Source organism: Mesoplodon densirostris, chromosome 8 (genome assembly GCF_025265405.1).
Source record: "Mesoplodon densirostris isolate mMesDen1 chromosome 8, mMesDen1 primary haplotype, whole genome shotgun sequence".
Classification (NCBI taxonomy): domain Eukaryota; kingdom Metazoa; phylum Chordata; class Mammalia; order Artiodactyla; family Ziphiidae; genus Mesoplodon; species Mesoplodon densirostris.
The window spans coordinates 12,068,603-12,091,960 of NC_082668.1; the positions used below are offsets into that span (position 1 = coordinate 12,068,603).

At 41.4% G+C, this 23,358-nt stretch overlaps 1 protein-coding gene across 1 annotated transcript in view; it reads left to right on the forward strand.

Moving 5' to 3' along the window:
• The window catches only part of COL4A4 (collagen type IV alpha 4 chain), a 122,940-nt gene that overhangs the window by 60,648 nt on the left and 38,934 nt on the right, over window positions 1-23,358 (forward strand). The window contains exons 22-32 of the mRNA XM_060105923.1: window positions 5,403-5,475; window positions 6,424-6,530; window positions 9,462-9,645; window positions 11,411-11,479; window positions 13,449-13,556; window positions 14,019-14,237; window positions 16,126-16,287; window positions 17,333-17,503; window positions 18,572-18,715; window positions 21,834-21,941; window positions 22,862-23,043. Coding sequence (XP_059961906.1) covers window positions 5,403-5,475; window positions 6,424-6,530; window positions 9,462-9,645; window positions 11,411-11,479; window positions 13,449-13,556; window positions 14,019-14,237; window positions 16,126-16,287; window positions 17,333-17,503; window positions 18,572-18,715; window positions 21,834-21,941; window positions 22,862-23,043 — 1,527 coding nt within the window. The remainder of the gene's footprint in view (window positions 1-5,402; window positions 5,476-6,423; window positions 6,531-9,461; window positions 9,646-11,410; window positions 11,480-13,448; window positions 13,557-14,018; window positions 14,238-16,125; window positions 16,288-17,332; window positions 17,504-18,571; window positions 18,716-21,833; window positions 21,942-22,861; window positions 23,044-23,358) is intronic.

Consider the following 23,358-nt stretch of genomic DNA (forward strand, 5'->3'; position numbering starts at 1 on the left):
TCATATGGCTTTTCTCCTTCAATTTGTTAATATGGTGTATCACATTGATTGATTTGCGTATATTGAAGATTCCTTGCATTCTTGGGATAAACCCCACTTGATCATGGTGTATGATCCTTCTAATGTGCTGTTGGATTCTGTTTGCTAGCATTTTGTTGAGGATTTTTGCATCTATGTTCATCAGTGATATTGGCCTGTAGTTTTCTTTCTTTGTGACATCCTTGCCTGGTTTTGGTATCAAGGTGATGGTGGCCTCGTAGAATGAGTTTGGTGGTGTTCCTCCCTCTGCTATATTTTGGAAGAGTTTGAAAAGGATAGGTGTTAGCTCTTCTCTAAATGTTTGATAGAATTCACCTGTGACCCCATCTGGTCCTGGCCTTTTGTTTGTTGGAAGATTTGTAATCATGGTTTCAATTTCAGCGCTTGTGATTGGTCTGTTTATATTTTCTATTTCTTCCTGGTTCAGTCTTGGAAGGTTGTGCTTTTCTAAGAATTTGTCCATTTCTTCCAGGTTGTGCATTTTATTGGCATATCGTTGCTTGTAGTAATATCTCACGATCGTTTGTATTTCTGCAGTGTCAGTTATTACTTCTCCTTTTTCCTTTCTAATTTTACTGATTTGAGCCTTCTCCCTTTTTCTCTTGATGAGTCTGGCTAATGGTTTATCAATTTTATCTTCTCAAAGAACCAGCTTTTAGTTTTATTGATTTTTCCTGTTGTTTCCTTCATTTCTTTTTCATTTATTTCTGATCTGATCTTTATGATTTCTTTCCTTCTGCTTATTTTGGGGATATTTTGTTCTTCTTCCTCTAATTGCTTTAGGTGTAAGGTTAGTTTGTTTATTTGAGATGTTTCTTGTTTCTTGAGGTAGCATTCTATTGCTATAAACTTCCCTCTTAGAACTGCTTTTGCTGCATCCCATGGGTTTTGGGTCATCGTGTTTTGAATGTCATTTGTTTCTAGGTATTTTTTAATTTCTTCTTTGATTTCTTCAGTGATCTCTTGGTTATTTAGTAGTGTATTGTTTAACCTTCATGTGTTTGTATTTTTTAGAGATTTTTTCCTGTAATTGATATCTAGTCTCATAATGTTGTGGTTGGAAATGATACTTGATATGATTTCAATTTTGTTAAATTTACCAAGGCTTGATTTGTTACCCAAGATATTATCTATACTGGAGAATGTTCCATGTGCACTTGAGAAGAAAGTGTATTCTGTTGTTTTGGGATGGAATGTCCTATAAATATCAATTAAGTCCATCTTTTTTAATGTATCCTTTAAAGCGTGTGTTTCCTTATGTATTTTCATTTTGGATGATCTGTCCAATGGTGAAAGTGGGGTGTTAAAGTCCCCTACTATGACTGTGTTACTGTCGATTTCCCCTTTTATGGCTGCTAGCATTTGCCTTATGTATTAAGGTGCTCCTATGTTGGGTGCATGAATATTTACAATTTTTATATCTTCTTCTTGGATGGATCCCTTCCTTGATCACTATGTAGTGTCCTTCTTTGTCTCTTGTAATAGTCTTTATTTTAAAGTCTATTTTATCTGATATGAGAATTGCTACTCCAGCTTTCTTTTGATTTCCATTTGCATGGAATATCTTTTTCCATCCCCTCACTTTCAGTGTGTATGTGTGGCTAGGTCTGAAGTGGGTCTCTTGTAGACAGCATATATATGGGTCTTGTTTTTGTATCCATTCAGCCAGTCTATGTCTTTTGGTTGGATCATTTAATCCATTTAAATTTAAGGTAGTTTTCGATATGTACGTTCCTTAATTGTTTTGGGTTTGTTATTGTAGGTCTTTTCCTTCTCTCGTGTTTCCTGCCTAGAGAAGTTCCTTTAGCATTTGTTGTAAAGCTGGTTTGGTGGTGCTGAATTCTCTTATCTTTTGCTTGTCTGTAAAGCTTTTAATTTCTCCATTGAATCTGAATGAGATCCTTGCTGGGTAGAGTAATCTTGGTTGTAGGTTTTTCCCTTTCATGACTTTAAATATGTCCTGACACTCCCTTCTGGCTTGCAGTGCTCCTGCTGAAAGATCAGCTGTTAATCTTATGGGGATTCCCTTGTATGTTATTTGTTTCTTTTCCCTTGCTGCTTTTAATATTTTTTCTTTGTGTTTAATTTTTGATAGTTTGGTTAATATGTGTCTTGGTATGTTTCTCCTTGAATTTATCCTGTATGGGACTCTCTGCACTTCCTGGACTTGATTGACTATTTCCTTTCCCATATTAGGGAAGTTTTCAACTATAATCTCTTCAAATATTTTCTCAGTCCCTTTTTTTCTCTTCTTCTTCTGGGACCCCTATAATTCAAATGTTGGTGTGTTTAATGTTGTCCCAGAGGTCTCTGTGACTGTCCTCAATTCTTTTCATTCTTTTTTCTTTATTCTTCTCTGCAGTAGTTATTTCCACTATTTTATCTTCCAGGTCACTTATCCGTTCTTCTGCCTCAATTATTCTGCTATTGATCCCTTCTAGAGAATTTTTAATTTCATTTATTGTGTTGTTCATCATTGTTTGTTTGCTCTTTAGTTCTTCTATGTCCTTGTTAAACATTTCTTGTATCTTCTCCATTCTATTTCCAAGAATTTTGATATCTTTACTATCATTACTCTGAATTCTTTTTCAGGTAGACTGCCTATTTCCTCTTCATTTGTTTGGTCTGGTGCGTTTTTACCTTGCTTCTTCATCTGCTGTGTGTTTCTCTGTCTTCTCATTTTGCTTAACTTACTGTGTTTGAGGTCTCCTTTTGCAGGCTGCAGGTTCTTAGTTCCCATTGTTTTTGGTGTCTGTCCCCAGTGGCTAAGGTTGGTTCAGTGGGTTGTGTAGGCTTCCTAGCGGAGGGGACTGGTGCCTGTGTTCTGGTGGATGAGGCTGGATCTTGTCTTTCTGGTGGGCAGGACCGCATCTGGTGGTGTGTTTTGTGGTGTCTGTGAACTTATTATGATTTTAGGCAACCTCTCTGCTAATAGGTGGGGTTGTGTTCCTATCTTGCTAGTTGTTTGGCATAGGGTGTCCAGTACTGTTGCTTGCTGGTCGCTCAGTGGAGTTGGGTCTTAGTGTTGGGATGGAGATCTCTGTGAGAGCTTTTACTGTTTGATATTACGTGGAGCTGGGAGTCCTCTGGTGGACCAGTGTCCTGAACTCGGCTCTCCCACCTCAGAGGCTCAGAGCCTGACACCTGGTTGGAGCACCAAGACTCTGTCAGCCACACAGCTCAGAAGAAATGTGAGAAAACATAAATAAAATAAAATAATAAATAAATAAAGTTATTAAAATAAAACATAAAAAACTTATTTAAATAAAAAAATAAAGAAGTAATAAAAAAGAAAGAAAGAAAGAAAGAATAGAGCAACCAAACTAAGAAACAAATCCACCAGTGATAACAAGTGCTCAAAACTATTAAAAAAAAATGGACTGACAGAACCCTAGGACAAATGGTAAAAGCAAATCTATACAGACAAAATCACACAAAGAGGCACACACTTATACCCTCACAAAAAGAGAGAAAGGGAAAAAAATATATATATATATATATATTAATTAAAAAAGGAAGAGAGCAACCAAATCAATAAACAAATCTACCAATGATAATAAGCTCTAAATACTAAACTAAGATAAACATAAAGCCAGAAACAAATTAGGTGCAGAAAAAAACCCCAAGTCTACAGTTGCTCCCAAAGTCCACCACTTCAATTTTGGGTTGATTCGTTGGCTATTCAGGTATTCCAGCGATGATTGTGGAGATTTAATCTGCTGCTCCTGAGGCTGCTGGGAGAGATTTCCCTTTCTCTTCTTTGTTTGCACAGCTCCCGGGGTTCAGCTTTGGATTTTGCCCTTCCTCTGCGTGTAGGTTGCCCTCTGGCTTCTGTTTCCCGCCCAGACAGGAGGGGGTTAAAGGAGCAGCTGATTTGGGGGCTTTGCTCACTCAGGCCAGGGGGAGGGAGGGGTACGGAGTTCGGGGCAAGCCTGCAGCGGCAGAGGCCGGCGTGACGTTGCACCAGCCTGAGGCGCGCCGTGCGTTCTCCTGGGGAAGTTGTCCCTGGATCACGGGACCCCGGCAGTGGTGGGCTGCACAGGCTCCCAGGAGAGGAGGTGTGGATAGTGACCTGTGCTTGCACACAGGCCTCTTGGTGGCGGCAGCAGCAGCCTTAGCATCTCATGCCCATCTCTGGTGTCCGCGCTGATAGCCGAAGCTCGTGCCCGTCTCTGGAGCTCGTTTAGGTGGTGCTCTGAATGGGAGTATTGAGTAGTATGTGGAGCTGTATTTTCTCTACATTAAATGGCTCCCAACTATTTTGTCCACTTTAGTTTTGATACCTGTTGTATACATTTTAGGCTTTTTCTTTGCTCTTACTGTTTGATGCTGCCATTGTCCTTTCTCTACTTGTACCTCTACCCCCCTTTGTAGTTCACTGCTCATGAACTAATAGAGGCCAGTTAAAAAGATAATTAAGCTTGCTTGATCATGCTGTTAAGATTGTATGAAGAAAACACAAAGTGGCATCTATGTAAGCAAAGCAAGTGGTCTGCTCAGTCATTTTTACCTCCTTCCAAATTCTTGTCTGTTTCTTGATCATTGAGGTCACCAGATAAGTGACCTTAAGCTATGTACAGTGCTTCTATAACTGTATTTACCATAATGCTTGGTCATTCTAATATACCAAAGGTAGGATGACAGATTTTTGATATGGCTTACTATTTAGTAATATGTAACACAAAACTGTGACCGAAATAGTACAGTCTCAGGGCAGTGTTGAAGTTAAAAGATGATGAGCCCATTGGCCAAAATTAGTTGTTTACTTGCCATACAGAGGAAATACATTGATTACAGAAAGATTGCCTTTCCTTGCTCATCAATGTCCTACAGTATCACAGTGTTTTTCATCACATTCATTCCTAAACCTCTGTGTTCTGCTCTAGTGCCAGCTGTTGTGGTTAATCTCTCCCCTCCTTTCCTCCCAATTCTACATTACAGCATCAAGATAGTTAAATTTTTTAATTGTAAATTATTTCGAGATAAATTTTTATGTTATTACTCACAAGAAGTTGCACAGTCATACCCAGAGGTCCCATGTACACTTCACCTGGCTTCCCCCAATGAATATCTTACAGAACCGTAGTGCATTGCCAAAACCAAGAAACTGACAGTGATACATTTCTGTTGACTCAGGCACAGTCATTATTCAGATGCCACCAGCTTTCACATGCAGTTCAAGAACCTCAGTTTTGTAAGGCAGGACCCGCCGTGGAAGGTGGGGAAGAGAATGACACCAACAGTACCAAACTAGAATCTAGAACAGGTGATTTAGAAAGAAAGAAGAGAGAGGTTAGATGTATACAAATAACTTTTGACCCATCACAGTTAAACTGATTTTTTCCTCGTATTTTTTTACCAAGGGAAAACCTGGCACCTCAGGACCACCTGGCAGCAAAGGAGAAAAAGGTGACCTGGTTGTATCAAGAGTGAAAGGTGAGCATAATCAGTCACTTAGCTCCCTGCCATTTTATGAATGATGTATGAACCATTCTCTTGCATTAATTTCTCCTGTGACTGCAGATGAATTCTATAATAAGATTTGGGATTGTTGAGATTGCTTAAAAAAAATACTCCCTGCCCTTCGGAGTCGTGTGAATGTTGAGCCTAAATCCTATGCTCAAATCCTCATTGTTGTGAATTGGGTTTGAAACAAGACCTCCTTTGATTTGCCTAGCATTTATTCACTGCATTATAGTATCCTGTATTAATCAAGAATATTTTGATTGTAAGCGACAAAAACCCAGCTTGAAGTAGTGTTTTTAGAGAAGTAATTTATTGACTTAAACAAAATTTGAAAGGTTAGGTGTATGGTTTGCACTGGGACGACTGCATGAGGAGGCTGTCTTGGCGTCTTGCATCTTTCTTTGCACCATCTGCATTTTTTCCCTGTCTGGTTTTCTCTGGGCTATGGGTACATGCTCCCAGGTAGCTCCAAGTTCTTACAGCCAGAGGTGAAAGAGAGCTCTACCTCTTTCTGCTCCAGTTAGAATAAAAAAGGTCCAGGAAGGCCTGGATTAGCCTGGGGCATGGGCCTGACCATGGACCATTCCCCCACTCACTTTGGCCAGGGGATGGCATACCGTGTTTGGTGTCACACAAGCAGAGAAAGATGCTGTAGGGATTGGCACCTCCACACACAACATCCTTGTCAGAAAAGGAAAAGAAACATTTCCCAAATAAGAGATTCAATGGGTTTGGCAATTGCCAGTCTCCCCTTTGACCTTTGCATGATGGTCTTCGTGTGACTTTAGTCAACTGAGACACTCAGAGGAACCTCTACCAGCCCAGGGTCATGGTCATTGCCTTTATCTGTAGTCCTTTGTTTCCTTCTACTTCATCCATTGCTGAGAAGGGCTTGACTCTTTTGGCCTTTGTTACCAGGGCACAAAGGAGAAAGAGGTCCTGATGGGCCCCCAGGATTTCCAGGGCAGCAGGGACAACACGGTCAAGATGGATATGCTGGAGAAAAAGGGGACCCAGGACCGCTGGTGTGTATAATTCTTCTACTGCTATAGAGTTTCACTCTCTTACATGGTCACACAGCATCTGTTTTCCCCTTCTCAGTTTAAAAAAGCTGAACACTAAAGTGTCAACGTGCTGTAAATCAGAGTCACCTTTGATTCACTGCCACAAAAAGATGGCTGTTATAAAAGGTATGGCTTATTGCAGATGGTCTAAAATCCTGAGTGGCAGCTCATCATAGCAAGACTTTCTGTCCCTAGTCTTTATATTATTCTTGTGGTGCTTATTTCCTTCTGGGGCCCTTGTCTCTACAAAGCCCCCACTGGTTTCAGGTCTGTTCATTTGACTCTGTAGGGTGGAGGATAGCACACAGGTCCTGATAATTACCTTCAGTTCTGTTCTCTGGTGAAGAAGCACATGAGGGGAAGTGGCAAGCAAGAAAGGATGAACTAGTGCAGATCCACTGGATAGACGTATTGGCTGATGGAAGGTCCCACTGACAAATGATAATTCTGCATTTTTCAAACATGTTTTGGGTGGAGACCACATGTAGCTGATGAAGTTCATAAGAAAAGACTATGAGACATAATCAGGAACTTAAAATATCTTGGCATATGAGGTACTTTTGAATGCTTGCAATGCCACACAAACTGAGCTAGATGTTTTGCTCGTAACTGTTGTCTTCTGAGGAACAATTATCTTTGAGGGTTTACAGTAAGGAGATGGAGGCTTAGGGTGTGGTACTCAAGGTCAACAATCTATCAAGTAGGCTAAACAGGAGGGAAAACCCAGTCTTTCTTATTTCAAGTACATGCTGTTTCCACCAGATCATTCAGCCTGACATTGAGGGTGTTTTAAAAGGAAGGACCACATTCTGATTTTATAGGAATCCTATCTGATAAAATACATGTGAATAAGAGATGGAAGTTTGGAAGTTGGGTTAGATGGTATTTATAGCTTTCTGGTCTTTCAGCGGATATTGAGTATATAAATAATCTTCTCTGCTTTAGATTTGGTAATCCCTGTTTCATTCATTCTTCCACTTAAGAAACTACAGTGGTCCCCCCCCCCTTATCCACAGGAGATGTGGTGCAAGACCCCAAGTGGATGCCTGAAATCATGGATAGTACCCGAGCCCATACATACCTATGATACACACCTATGATAAAGTTTAATTTATGAATTAGGCACTGTAAGAGATTAACAACTAATAATAAAATAAAACAATTATTAACAATATACTGTAATAAAATTTATGTGACTGTAGTGTCTCTCTCTCTCTCAAAATATCTTATTGTACAAATTTAATGCCTTTCCATCTTAACTAAGCACTTAGCAAGCACTGTGCCATGACTTCTGCAGGTTGCGGTGTGACAGCAAAACTAGCACCAATTTCATTTTCCTTCTTCACAATTTCATGGATGTAAAAGTCATTCTTACCATAGATCTTAGCAACCTCAGCGTACGATTCTTTTTTCTTTCCTTATTAAATTGAGAACTTGCACCTTTTCACTTAAAGGAAGCACTTTACAACTTCTCTTTGGCATATCTGAATGATCAGCATCACTACTCTTGTGCTTTGGGGCTGTTATTAAGTAAAATAAGGGTGACTTGCACACAAGCACTGTGATACCACTGCAGTCAATCTGATAACCAGACGCTACTAAGTGACTAACTGAAGGATATGCTGGAGAAAGGGTTGATTCACGTCCCTAGTGAGATGGAGCAAGACGGCTTCATCATGCTACTCAGAACGAGCACAGTTTAAAACTTGTGAATTGTTTACGTCTGGAATTTTCCATTTAATATTTTCAGACCGTGCATAACTGAAACCTTGGAAAGTGAAACCGTGAATAAGCAGGGGACTGCTGTATTTAGAAACCAACGTCACTGAGTGATAAGTGTCATCATATACTAACCTAACTGTGAAAAACCGAAGTGTATTTACAGATCAAATTTGGGAGAGGAATTTCTGTAACACCCGCTAGGGATGGGGGAATCTCTCTAGAGTTTCAGACTGAGTCTGAAACAATTCAGACTCATAGACCACATTTGGGACCAGGCCGCTCAGAAGGCTAGAAGGCGTGACCCTCAACTTGCCTGCAGGGCAGTGTCAGGCATTCCCCATACACAAGAGTCCTTGCGGCTTTTCATTCAGTTGGGGTGAAGGCAATGAGATTCTCATATGCAGAAGTGTGAGCAGCCTGGACTTGAAAGCCTCCTTCTCCACGGGAGTGTTATCTCCACTGCAGAGCTAGCTTGCGGGGACCCCACAAGGAACTTGCCAGTTACAGGAGCCACCTCTTAAGGAAGCCCTGACAAAGGCTCCACACAGGTCTTTATAGTTCTTCCAGACCAGATGCAAGTTTTGCAGCCAGGGATTAATTTTACCATAAACAATGTGGTCTAGTAACGGCAGCTGACATCCATTTTTATGCAGATTCCTGAAGAGCAGAACTAGACCCTTAACCAAAGGTCAAATTCTTAGGCAGGAGGAGAAAGGATTTGTCAGCCCTTGGCCCACAGAGGTGGAGGGTGATAAAGTCCATCCCTGTGTCTTACAATAATGCAGAAAAAATATTTCTAATAGATAAGAATTTATTTAGTTTGTAAGCCCACTACTTCCCTTAATTTATGCATTTCTATATTTTATTGTATTTGCTGTCACAGAGTGGTTCTAAATAAAATTTCTTATTCTGTATTTAAGACATAACACATATAATTTTCTGTTTTTGAGTCATAAAACACACATCAAGAGCATATATATGTCTGTAAATATGTATGTAAAACATTAAGAAGAATCTTTGTTAATCATTTACAATTATGTTTGCTATTAAGTAACTTCTAGAATTAACTGGCTTTCTGCATGCATTTTTGTAGCCTACAGTGACAATGATTGCTTTGAGTTCATGGCCTTTCAAAGGTTGGTAATTGACTCTTGATGCAAATGTTCTCAGGGAGATCATGAAGATGCAGCCCCAGGTGATAAAGGGCCTCCTGGACCACCAGGCCCCCCGGGCAGAGCAGGACCTAGGGGGCCTCCGGGACTGGGATTTCCTGGTCCACCAGGAGAGAGAGGGCAACCAGGAGCTCCAGGCTGCCCAGGCAAGAGGGGCCCTGATGGCTGGAAGGGTCAGAAAGGTAATTTTGAATGTTTTTGTGGCAGAATGTCAAGTGAAATCATGGAAACTAAAGTAAGCCTCTCTTCTGGGCAAAGTTATTACAGTTATGGTAGAACCTCTAAAATAAAATTCCCACAATTCACTGTTCAAACCTTGAATGTTGTCAAACCAATAAAAACATTACAGCACAATCAATACTTAAAACAAATCTTTAAAATGCTAAGATGTCTTTGCTGTTTTACTGGTTTGGCAAATTGCCTTTCATTCATTTCTCAGTATCAATGTGGACAGTCTGACTCAAAATTACATACATGTATATATTCAAAATCTCTTTTTTTACTATCTTTTGAGATTATGCATTTTATTTGAATAAAAACACTAATATTTCATTTTAAAAATACAGCATTTTCCATGAAAACCCATTTGTAGGCATTCTAGGGAGAAAAAAAGGAGGGATTTTAAATATATTTGACAGTTATTTGGATTTCAAACAATAAAGTGACTTGTAGTTTTATAGCTGAAAACTTTTAAAAAGGTTGGAAAAATATTGATTTAAGATTTTCTCTTTTGTAATATGTGCATATGACTTGAGTTACATAGCTACTTGTGAAATTTTATAATATAATTGTTTGGTTCTTGCTTTGACAACATAGAAAGACAAATACCTTGGAATTTGATATGGTTTAAGATCATGGTCTGGAACCATCAAAATATAACATTATTTTTATTTATATGGTACATTTTTAATTTTAGAGCTTATGGTGTAATACATTATGAGATGTAATTTCTGTTATAAAAGGGAAACATTCCATTTTAAAGGAGAAGAAAACTCAGAGCACGACTTTGAAATTTTATTTTCTTTACCAAGTGAAATGAAGGATGACAAAACCGTATTGCAAAGTCATTAGAAAAACAAGAGCCAGTATACATATATATTTTTAATAAATTTATTTATTTTATTTTTGGCTGTGTTTTGTCTTCATTGCTGCACGCAGGCTTTCTCTAGTTGCAGTGAGCGGGGCCTACTCTTTGTTGTGGTGCGCAGGCTTCTCATTGCGGTAGCTTCTCTTGTTGCGGAGCACGGACTTTAGGCGCATGGGCTTCTGTAGTTGTGGCACATGGGCTCAGTAGTTGTGGCTCGCAGGCTCCAGAGAACAGGCTCAGTAGTTGTGGCACATGGGCTTAGTTACTCCACGGCATGTGGGATCTTCCCCGACCAGGGCTCAGGCCCACGTCCCCTGCATTGGCAGACGGATTCCCAACCACTGAGCCACCAGGGAAGCCCCCAGAGACAATATATTTGAAGCACCTGACCCATGGCAGGCCCTCAGTAAACGGAAGCTGTTATTAGTATCTCTCCCAGTCTCTTCATTTGCACAATTCCCCCACATCCAAGCTAGGAGTCAAATCTTGGGAACTCAGTGTTGGATGCTTGCTGCTATTTCATGATTTATCAAAGCTTCTGATTCCATTGTATTGGACATCCATGGATCTATACATCCATTATTTTTTGTAGGTTATTAAACTGATATTTCTTGGAATCAATATTTTTCTTATTCCCCTTCTGTCTATTACTGTCTGACAGTTGAAGTTCAGATTTCAGGACAGATCTTCTAGAAATTCAAAATAAACGTAGTTCAAGTGACCTAATGAGACTCGAGAGTCTTCTTTTCCTTTGAATTCCACATATGCTGTATGAAGAAGTATCTTGATCGAGTTGTCATTGAGATTCATGTTGCATTGGACTATCAATTATGTGAATGCCAATTTTTTTTTCATTCCAGGTGATACAATTCCTTGTAATGTAACCTACCCTGGGAGGCCAGGCCCGCCAGGTTTTGATGGACCTCCAGGTACGATCAAGGAGAAGTTACTGTCATACACATTCCCAACTAGAAGAACTGACAAGACAGAGAAACCAATAGCAAATCCTCAGGGAACTATTTAGGATATTTCTACCCTGATTATAAAGTTTTGAGGGACTGTGGGAAAACAGCATTTGTAGCCATTCCCCTTGGGTCCCCAGTCCACCAAACACACTCTGAATAATATTTCTGTGCAACAAAATGTACCTTGATTTGATCACATATCAGCAAAAATGATTGCCTTTTGAGCATTTTAAAACTATATCTTCTTTCTTTACTTGTGCCCTGAGAGTGAAAATTGATCACTTGCTTACTGATTATAAGTTTTACTCTATTCTGCCTTCCAAGAGACCCAAATATCTGACCAGAAACATTCTGAAAAATGCCCATGCATCTACACCCCTGATTACACTTTCATACAACCACTGCACTTGACTCAGTCACATATTTAGAGCCGAATTAAACCCTAGATCTATATAAGGGATTTTGTCTAATTCTTTTTTATTTATTTAGAGTTCACTTAAATTGACCTGTTAAGTACTAGCATGGCCACTAAAGGTCACCTTTCTTGTTCTACGTAACTATCAATACAAAAAGTACTTAAGCGTTGAATGATGAATGACTCTCTATTGCCCTCTATAACCACTAGCTTTCACAATAGTGTTGTGTGACAACCTCCAAATTGCAGTGGGCTTTAACAAATAATATTTATTTTCTCTCTATGGGTCTGTCGTTGGCTGGGGTTCAGCTGATCTAAGATGGTCTCTATCGGCTTCGTGCCTGACCCTGGGCCAGGTCAGGTCTGCAACAGGCATCTCATTGTGAGGCCAGGGTGTACTCTGCTCCTGTGGTTGCAGAAATGCCAGAGGGTGGGGCCCAGCTTCACTGGCACTGTTCACACCTCTCATTACTTCATGGTGTTACTATCCTATTGGCCAAAGCAAGTCACATGGCCAAGCCCCGGATCAAAGTGTGGGAAATACGGGCCACCCACCACAAGACAGTGGCACGGGTGTGGAAATATAATTCTATATCAGCGGAGTGAAGAATGGTTGGTTGACTGATTGTACGTTCATCTTCACATTTGCTGGTACCTTGTCATGGATGGGTAAAAAACACGTATGATCACTTTCAACAGCTTCAGCCTCAAGGGAAGTGAACACTCAAAGTTTCAGCTAGCAGTTGCATCTCCTTTGAAGTTCATGATTTATAAGTTATTTTAGCTTAGATAACTCCTTGTAGGAAAACACAGAAGGTTTTAAAAAAATCTCAATTCCTTTTACAGGTGCTTTTTTTTGTTTTGTTTTGTTTTGTGGTATGTGGGCCTCTCACTGCTGTGGCCTCTCCCGTTGAGGAGCACAGGCTCCGGACGCTCAGGCTCAGCGGCCATGGCTCATGGGCCTAGCCGCTCCACGGCATGTGGGATCCTCCCAGACTGGGGCATGAACCCGTGTCCCCTGCATCGGCAGGCGGACTCTCAACCACTACGCCACCAGGGAAGCCCTTGCAGGTGCTTTTTGCCTGTACTTCATTTAAGGGCAAATGCAGTAAGATGCAGGGAATTAGACTTGCTCTTTATTCTGGTGCTTTCTCATCAAGCCACACACTGGCCACCACCTCTGTCCTCTTACAAGGAAGGCTATCCTCACATATTTGTGTTTGAGACTCAGCATGGGAAGGTATCAAAAGATTCATCTGAATGGTGGTGTACGTCCCAAAGGCTTTCAGAAAGAATTCTTTACAGTATGGCTTCTGAGAAAGTACCTTAACACAATCTCTATGAAAAGCTTCTTTGGAGCACAAGACTTATAAAAACCAGGCTAGGCACCACCTATACTTCCATAAAGTAGAAATACCCTAAGAAAGACTTAACATTGATTTTATTTTAAAAATTATCTTATTTTGTCCTCATTTGATTTGTGTTTTATTGTGTCTGTGTTTTGTTGTTTTTGTTTAGGTCCAAAGGGATTTCCAGGTCGTCGGGGAGCTCCTGGGTTGAGGTGTTTGGATGGGGAAAAGGGTCAACGTGGCAAACCAGGAATCTCAGAAATACCTGGTCCACCTGGTAAATAAATGCTTTTCATTTAGGAATGTCTCATGATCTTAGCAAATGGCCCAGGGATCCCTAGATGGTGGGGGAATGGTTTTTCTTGATATAGTAAGCTCTTAGCTATGTTTCGATAACTTCTAGGTTATGATACTGATGTCTCAGGGCTCCTTAAACCTGGAGCATGAGTTATAGGCTATTATATTATATTATGTTGTAGGAACTGCTCAGTCTAGACAGACTGTTTGCCAGTAAATGAAAGCAATTAGGGAAACGCCATTGGCTTATAGGAAACACAGAGTTACAATTCATTTTCTGACAAAAGGTGGCAAAAAACAGTATTGCCTCTTAAGTTACTCTTAATTTTAGTGGGTATCCCTGTATTTTAAAACAATGTGTTTTTATCAAAGTAGTAGTCTTATATGTGTGTTGGTTCTATATCTGTACATGTAACAATTTAAACAATTTTTTGTTCATTAGGTTTTCATGGTGATATGGGAGATCCAGGTTTTGGAGGTGAAAAGGGGTCCTCCCCTGTCGGGCCCCCAGGCTCTCCAGGTTCACCTGGAATGAATGGTCAGAAAGGACCTCCGGGAGACTCTGCTATTGGCTACCCAGGACCTCCAGGAAAGAGGGGTCTTTTAGGAGTACCAGGGTCAAAAGGACTCAGAGGTGATCCTGGGCGACCAGGGGCTGCAGGTATGAGGGCTGTGCTCTTCCTGTGGTCCATAAAGCCAGCTCGGTTCTGGAACAGGTCCCTGAAGAGTGTCTAGACTATCTTGCCTTAAAAATCTAGAATGTAAAATTTTCAGTCAAGCATCTTCCTTCATACATGGGCAGTGGTTACATTTCTAATAACCTACATCAGCAGTGTTGCCTTTGCATTTTGTTGGTTGTTTGCAAACCCAGCTCACCGTGGCTCAGTCTGTTCAGTTTGATTCAGCAGCTACCAGACATCTGCCTGCTTTGGACTCCAGGACAGTATGTTAGCTTTGAGGGGCAGGGACTGGATGACCCGCCCACTGCCATTGCCAGGCTGAAGGAGGGCAGGACAGGCTGTCAGAGAAGAGCAGCTCCGTGGGGCAAAGTAGGGTGGGCTGGCATTCAAAGGAAAGCTCTGGGGGAGAGCTAGGCACGAGCTGAGTCCTGGCAGACGCTGTGTTCTTTGGACAGGTGACAGGATAGAGGGACTTTCATTCCAGCAGGGGTAGCAGGCAGGGCAGTGAAACTTAAGATGGGGAGATGGCCCTGGCACTGATTCACATTCTTTCCTGAAATCGCTATGGATTCTTCAGGATCCCCAGCAGAGGTTTTCAGATTTTAATGTACTTAAAAATACCACGCCCCCCAAAAAACAGGGGTAGAGGTGGGGGTCATTAGCATCACCATGTTCTGGGCCCCAATCTCAGAAATTGTGATTCATTACATCAGAACTGGGCGGAGCCCAGCAGTCCAGTCTGAACTTTAACCCCTGGGGGATGGTGACGAAAAGTGAACCCCAGATCAGACTTTTACAAACAGTGTTCTGGTTCTTTTCTAATGATGGATGGGCCAGTGTTTATTAGGACCCATGATAGTACAATAGTACAGGGAAAATAGAAGGCGGGGAAATAAGCCACATTCTTTGTCCTCAGAGAGCTTATCCAATAGTTTGTAAGTCAGAAGCATTCATATACAAAAACCCACTTAATTGGAAGGTAACAAGATAATACATTATGTGAGTCAATGAAAATAATTTTGTCCCAGTAATCCCACTATCTCACTTGTGAAATGTATTTAAGGGAAGAGTTCAACAGGAGATGGTTAGTATGAAAATATTATTATTATTATTATTATTATTATTATTATTATATTATTCACAGTAGAGGAACAATTGAAAACAGTAAAGAGAGTTAAGTAATATGTACATACACACACTCACACACCACACTCAAAGGAATACTATTCAGCTATTAACAATTAAAATTATATTTGCAAAGATTACAATAAAATGGAAAACATTTGCATATTAACATGCAATATGAAATAACCCAACAATTGAAAGTGCACTGGAATTACTATTTTAAAAATGCAAACATATGAACCAAAATACAATGAAAACATTAAACAATAAAACAGCTTTTTAGGTTAGGGTGTTAGAATTATGGAAGACTTTTTTCCCCCTGAAGATCATGATGCTATCTTTCCAATAAATACAAATTTTGAGAGTTGGAGTGATGAGATCGTTTACAGAATGCAAATTCAGACAGTACAAACTGGGCGTGCAAGCATTGTGGTGTAAAGCCTGCCGCAACGTTAGAGGTTAATGAAAATCAGGAAGAACTGCATGGATTTTTAATTTGCATAAGCAACTTCTATATTGTCTACATAACCTTATCAAGTAATTCTTTTAGCAATGCATGCTTCTACCGTGCACTTGGAGCTCACTACCATCTGTGATAAGAAAATCCATTCAGAGGCTTAACACATTGGAGCCCAGAGCCAGGATCAAAATGTTTACCTCCAGTATTGATATACATGAATACCACTGTAGGCCGTCTATGTAGTGTTATGCCCTCAGTGTCACAGATGAACTGTATCATTTCAGGGCCAGCTGGCATGCCTGGATTCCCGGGTCTCAAAGGTCCCAAAGGGAGAGAGGGAAGTGCCGGATTTCCAGGGATCCCAGGTCCACACGGCCATTCCTGTGAAAGAGGCGCTCCAGGGAGACCAGGGCCACCAGGGCTCCCTGGAGCTCCAGGAAGTCCAGGTAAGTGTCGGCAGGTGTCAAGAACTGTGACAGGTGTGGGGTTTACCCTACCTACAGAGGAATAAGCTCACCTGTTGCTCTTTTACGGATGCTGGCAGAAGCAAGATTCTTGGGTCAGAAACAAAGGATTTGATTATTTATGGCACCGCAAGTAGCGTGAGTTTCATGTTGGTTTGTGTCATTTCCTTCTGTCACCCAAGTGTCTCGGCGGTGATATAAGAGGGGCTAGTGGATGCCGCACACATGATGCGTTGCCGTTTCTGAGCCTGAGATACAACAGCTGTACATTAACCTGCAAGACAGCTTGCTTTTCTTACTGGGGGAGGCACTATATCTGTCAGGCTGCTTGCTGCCAACACAACCTTGAGAAATAGCCCGAGTGAGGATGGGTCAGGACCCTCTGTTCTTGGAATACCCAGCAAGACATCAAAGAGACCCATGAGAAAGTGTCTCTCAACACAAGGTGCTGGGGGGCTCTTTCCAATATGATCTTTATTTCACCATCCAGAGTGTCACCTGTTATTTAAATTCTACTGTGTTTATCCAAATCCAAGAATACACCCTCTCAAAGGATCAAAACGAGATTGGAGCAAACCCTGCCACTACAACTTTGTTTTTAATCACCAACAATTCTAGATGACGTTGCTGATTCCTATAATTCTCTCATTACACAGTGAACAGCTTGACCAAAATTCACTTGGCTGTAGCGTTAAGAAGCACCTGGAATGTTTTCTTCTATTAGTTCCCACCCTCTCCCCACCCAAGAGTAAATATAAATTCTTTACCCTTATCCATTTTCCATTTTAAAGACTTTATAATGCATCTCAACTGGGAAATATTTATTCAAGTAATCTGCCTTTCTTTTTATAGCAGCCAGAAGAATATATACTTAGACTGATGGAGAGTCACTACTGTGATTTTAGCTGATAAATATTGTTTACTGGGCCACAGATACACGATTTAAGCTACCATGGATTTTTTTCCTGCCCGCGTGTGAAGCCAGTTCTCAGTCTTCTTACACTGTTGTTACTGCGGTTTGTCACAGGTGCCCCAGGTTGGAAAGGACAACAAGGGGACATGGGGCCTCCTGGACCCGCTGGAATGAAGGGCCTCCCCGGAGTCCCAGGACGGCCGGGGGCAGATGGACCCCCAGGGCCCCCGGGAGTCCCAGGCCCCACTGGCGATGATGCGCTACCTGGTCTTCCAGGCCCAAAGGGTGGGTATTACTTTTCCATTATTCCCCCCCTCCCGCCATTTTATAAACCTGAAATCCACTGCCAGGTGAAGACAATTACATGTGACCATACTGTAGAGTTTACTGGTATATTAACCTGACTTGGTCCTTTCCTGTGTGACTTCTCCCTTCTTCTTGTCTTCTGTATTGTAATTTCCAGGGGCACAGTGTTCTGGTTGAGGTAAATGGAAGTGTTGGGGGGAGGGGTTAGGTCCACAGAACCCCCACACACTTCTGCCCAAAGGACTGGGTGGTACTGATGGAGGGGGGAGGTCAGGGCTGCTGTGCTCCCTCCCTCCATCCCCCTCCCCCTCCCACCCTCCCTCCCCCTCCCCCTCCCTCCCCCTTCCTCCCCCCTCCCTCCCCCTCCCCCTCCCTCCCCCTTCCTCCCCCCTTCCTTCCCCTCCTCCCTCCCCAATACCCAGTTGTCTTTTTCTTTTTCTTTTTTTTAGGCACTATCTGTGTGCCAAGGCCCAGACCAGCATCTTTGAACTTCTGCTTTCTTTTTTAAATTTATTTATTTTATTTATTTATCTTTGGCTGCATTGGGTCCCTGTTGCTGCACGTGGGCCCTCTCTGGTTGCGGAGGGCGGGGACTGCCCTTCATTGTGGTGTGCAGGCTTCTCATTACAGTGGCTTCCCGCTGCGGAGCACAGGCTCCAGAGCGCAGGCTCAACAGCTGTGGCACATGGGCCTAGCTGCTCTGCGGCATGTGGGATCTTCCCGGACCAGGGCTCGAACCCGTGTCCCCTGCATTGGCCGGTGGACTCTTAACCACTGAGCCACCAGAGAAGCCCAGTTCTCTTAAAGTTTTGTGGGATCTGGACTCAGAAGCATAAAGGCCTGCAGTTCAGATCTGTGGGGGGGAAAACTGAGGCTTGGATGGGACAGAATGTCTCTTACAGGCGAGAGGCTGGTAGTGACTGTTCCCTTCAGCACAAGCTCAGAGTTAGGGGGAGTTCGCGTCTCCACGTGGACGGCAAGGAACGCGAATCTAGGTACCGTACTAGCCTATAAAACTTTTCCCTAAAAATTCATGTTACTTCTCAGGACCCCAGGGGCTGCCCGGCTTCCTGGGTTTTCCGGGAGAGAGAGGAAAACCTGGCCCAGATGGACACCCTGGCAGAAAGGGAGAACATGGAGAAAAGGGTTGGCCCGGCTCCCTGGGAGACCGAGGAGTGAAAGGTGACAAAGGTAAACGCAGCTAATGGCACAGCGATGCAGCATAGATTGTTTTTAGTGTTTGACCAGAACCTATAAGTATGATCCCTGAAAAAATAAAATAGAACTATCCTGCAGCTTGGATTCTGCTGCTTTTTGAATCTATGGTGTTTGTTTTAGGATTTTAAACAAAATGTATTTTCCTTTCCTCCCAATCTTATCCCATATAACTATGGCAAATGAATTGCTCTATTAATAGAAAAAAATTAACAAGGACTTTGATTTATAGCTTTTGGGTTTCAGAAAACCTTCTCACCTTTTGGGAAGGGGGTGCAGGCAGGACTCCTGGTCCCCAAACCCTCCTTCAATTTTTTTAAATGAAAAAAGCATTTTTTTTTGTTAAGGCCATATGGTCTCTGTCGAAATTACACAACTCAGCATTTGTAGCACAAAAGCAGCCTGAGACAACACGTAAACAAACAAACATAGCTGTGTTCTGGTAAAATTTTATTTATGGACACTGAAACTTGAACTTCACTTAACTTCACATGTCATAAAGTATTATTCTTATTTTGAGTCCCCTCCCCCAGTGATTTAGAAGTGTGAAAGTCATTCACAGCTCATGGATTGTATAAAAACTGGCAGCAGGTGGGATTTGGCTCGTGGGCTGTAGTCTGCTGACCACTGAACTGGACGAGTCCGCTTTCATCGGGGCCATGAATTGCATCTCTCTCAAGCTTCATTTAAAGAAAAGTTTCTGTTACTATTTAAAAAAAAGTTTCAAGACCACTGGTGTCAATGTTCTGTGCCCATCCCTGTTAAATATTTACTTTGATCTCTTAGCCATGAGGCTGTGGTGAGTGAAGGTAAGATTTCATTTCCAGTGTTAAGAATGAATGCTTGACAATTTCTAGAAACAAGGTTTTTGTCTTTAAAGCCCTTTGGGAAAATAGCCTCATATTTAATTCAAATTATTTTTAGATGATTGATTCTACTATTATTTTTTGTTTTACTAGCCTGTAAATTATTTATGTAGAATCAAGGAATCAGAGTCATTCTCTGTTAGCTTAGATAAGTGATGTTTGCTGTGCTATTGTGCTTCTATATAATTATCCCACTAAAAATATTTAAAATTGGGTTAATGCCAGTGATGTTCTGGTAAGCTGGCTCTCTAAAATAAAGTTTTTAAAAAAGTGCCCTGATTACTACACTACAGTTTGCTGATTGCCAGGGTGTAAATACTCCCACCATAAATACGCTCAACATGACTGATTTAAAACTACCGATGGTTTAACAACTAGTTTACAAAATTCTTGACTTGTTAGTAAGTGGCTCTCATCAAGCTGAGATGAGCTCACTCCAGCCCACATCTACAACTGGATAGTGTTTGCAGAAATCAGGAGAAATACTGTATACCCTTCCTACCTCTTAGAATTCTCTATGTGGAGAACCAAGTTAAGTGTCTGTTCTTTTAATGTAAGGAAAATATTGGAGGCTGGTTAGGAAGGGGAAGATAAGGAACTGGAAAATATGAGATGGACAATTCAAAATTTACAGGATAAAGAGATGTATTTTTAAAAAATTTTATTGAAGTATAGTTGATTTATAATGTGTTCATTTCTGCTGTACAGCAAAGTGACTCAGTTATACATATATATATATATATATTCTTTTTCATATTCTTTTCCATTATGCTTTATCACAGGATATTGAATATAGTTCCCTGTGCTATATGGTAGGACCCCGCTGTTTATCCATTCTATATATATCAGTTTGCATCTGCTGACCCCAAACTCCCAATCCTTCCCCCGCCACCCTTCCCCTTGGCAACTGCAAGTCTGTTCTCTATGTTTGTGAGTCTGTTTCTATTTCATAGATACGTTCATTAGTCTTGTATTTTAGATTCCACATATAAGTGATTATCATATGGTATTTTTCTTTCTCTTTCCGACTTACCTTGCTTTGTATGATCTCTAGGTCCATCCATATTGCTGCAAAATGGCGTTATTTCATTCTTTTTAATGGCTGAGTAATATTCCATTTTATATATGTACCACAAAGAGATGTATTTTTTTTTTTTTTTTTTTTTGCTGGAACAACTGGATAACTTTATTTATTTATTTTTTTTAGGGTTCTCCTTTATTTTTATTTTTATTTTTTCTTTTTTTTTGTATTTATTTATTTATTTTTTTTATTTTACAAATTTAATCAGTTATACATATACATATGTTCCCATATCCCCTCCCTTTTGCGTCTCCCTCCCACCCTCCCTATCCCACCCCTCCAGGCGGTCACAAAGAACTGAGCTGATCTCCCTGTGCTATGCGGCTGCTTCCCACTAGCTATCTACCTTACGTTTGGTAGTGTATATATGTCCATGCCGCTCTTTCACTAGAACTACCATATGACCCAGCAATCCCACTACTGGGCATATACCCTGAGAAAACGATAATTCAAAAAGAGACATGTACCAAAATGTTCATAGCAGCCCTATTTACAATAGCCCGGAGATGGAAACAACCTAAGTGTCCATCATTGGATGAATGGATAAAGAAGATGTGGCACATATATACAATGGAATATTACTCAGCCATAAAAAGAAATGAAATTGAGCTATTTGTAATGAGGTGGATGGACCTAGAGTCTGTCATACAGAGTGAAGTAAGTCAGAAAGAGAAAGACAAATACTGTATGCTGACACATATATATGGAATTTAAGAAAAAAATGTCATCAAGAACATAGGGGTAAGACAGGAATAAAGACACAGACCTACTAGAGCATGGACTTGAGGATATGGGGAGGGGGAAGGGTAAGCTGTGACAAAGAGATGTATTTTTGACCTGGAACTTTTCAAGCCCGTCTCTTTTTACTGAAGACTCTGAGACGAGTTTGGTTGAATTTAGCAAACATTCAGTGAGCCTTCAGTGTACACCAGTCCCCTTTGCTGGACAAGTTGGGAAAGGAATGTAAAAGGCATGGCCCTTCCTTTAGGAAGTCAATCAACAATGTTGATACCGTGCAATCTATGAACATAAATACAGTGTAGTAGGTTAAATGGGGATTTGCAAACTGGGAGTGAGGAGCTCTAACAGAATAATCACGTGTGTGGTGCTTCCTTTTGTTTTGCTCTTATATAATTAATATCCAAAGGAGCAAGAGGACCCCCAGGATATGAAGGAGAAATGGATATTATTTCTAAAAAGGGGGAAGCCGGGGAACCTGGACCTCCTGGAGATGGTGGATTCCCAGGAGAAGAAGGTAAATGCTTATGTTTTTTTTAACCATATCAAATAAGTTGACTTCTTTACAGGTCATTCAAACAAGCATGCATATTAGACAACTTTCCCAAGAAAACTGTAATTCGGAGATTAGGAAAGGTCATTCTTTAGATAAAAATAAAAATATACACTACAGAACCTCCTGGTACTTTTCTTTCCATGCTAAAACTTAGCTGTAGTTCATATGTGTTTATAGATTTGGATATTCCAAACTAGGATCAGTCCAGACAGATCCATGAAATATTGGTACCAGGTTTAAAGTATTCCTGGTTTCGCTGGCTGATCTTAAAATGAGGAGCACAATGACTGTCCAACTCATTTCAGTGGGTGCTACTCAGCCTTCGTGTGCATCCCTTGGGGCCCTTGTTAAAACGCAGATACTCAATCAGCAGGTCTGGGCCCGTCTGCCTCTGACTTTCTAACAAGCCCCTCGATGCCTGCTGGTCCTCAGAAACACCCCAGAGCAAGGATTTTGACAACCATGTTTGTGTTTTCTTTTCCCAGTTTAGACTTAATTTGCATGGGACCTGGGTTCTTTTGTTGGCCCTCTCCTTAACTAGTTGTTAGGGAATAAATGTTTTAAGTTCTCTGGGTAGGTCCTTCCTCATTTGTAAAATGAGCATGTTAAAATAAAGCAGGTGATGCTGCTCATTCCCCCCGGGATAGCCTTGAGTCTTTTCATGGGCGGCTCCTTTTACAGTGAGGTCACGGAAGCCAGAAACCCATTGTGATGAAGCTTAGGGCAGGAATTAGGACTCCCAGTTCCTGGGAGATGGCTTCGTCTCCTATAAGTAGGACCAAGACCCACAGCCTAACTATCGCCTGTCACAATAGTTTAACTATCCCTTAAAGTTCAAGAGATTTCCTCCAAGAGGTCTGTAACACTTCCAACCCCATCAGGTGATAAAGGCCATCCTGGGCTACAAGGGAAGAAAGGAGAGCCGGGAAGCTGTGGACCACCTGGATTTCACAGAGGGGAGCCCGGGAGGAAGGGGCAGCCAGGCCTTCCTGGACCCCCAGGCCCTCCAGGCTCACCTGGGCTAAGAGGGCTCATTGGCTTTCCGGGATTTCCAGGTGACCAGGTAAGCAACTGCTGTTTTGGAAGGAAAGAAATAATAAGAGTTTTCTGCTCTCGGGATGCCCGAAAGTCATCTTACTTTGCCAGTGTACATCACAGTCCTTCACTGGCTTTTAGAACCTAAGGAGTTGGTCAAGGGAAGAATGGAAACTTCTAGAAGGCCATGATGTAACTGTAATTCTGGCCAGTGCTTATGCCTGGTTCCAGTGACATAAATGATCAAGTCACTTACTCCACATTCTACCCCCAGCCTTGTTTAAACAGCTCCATAGAGACTTGCCTGAGGACTGCTGGTTTACCAGAGCAAAGAGTCATCTGA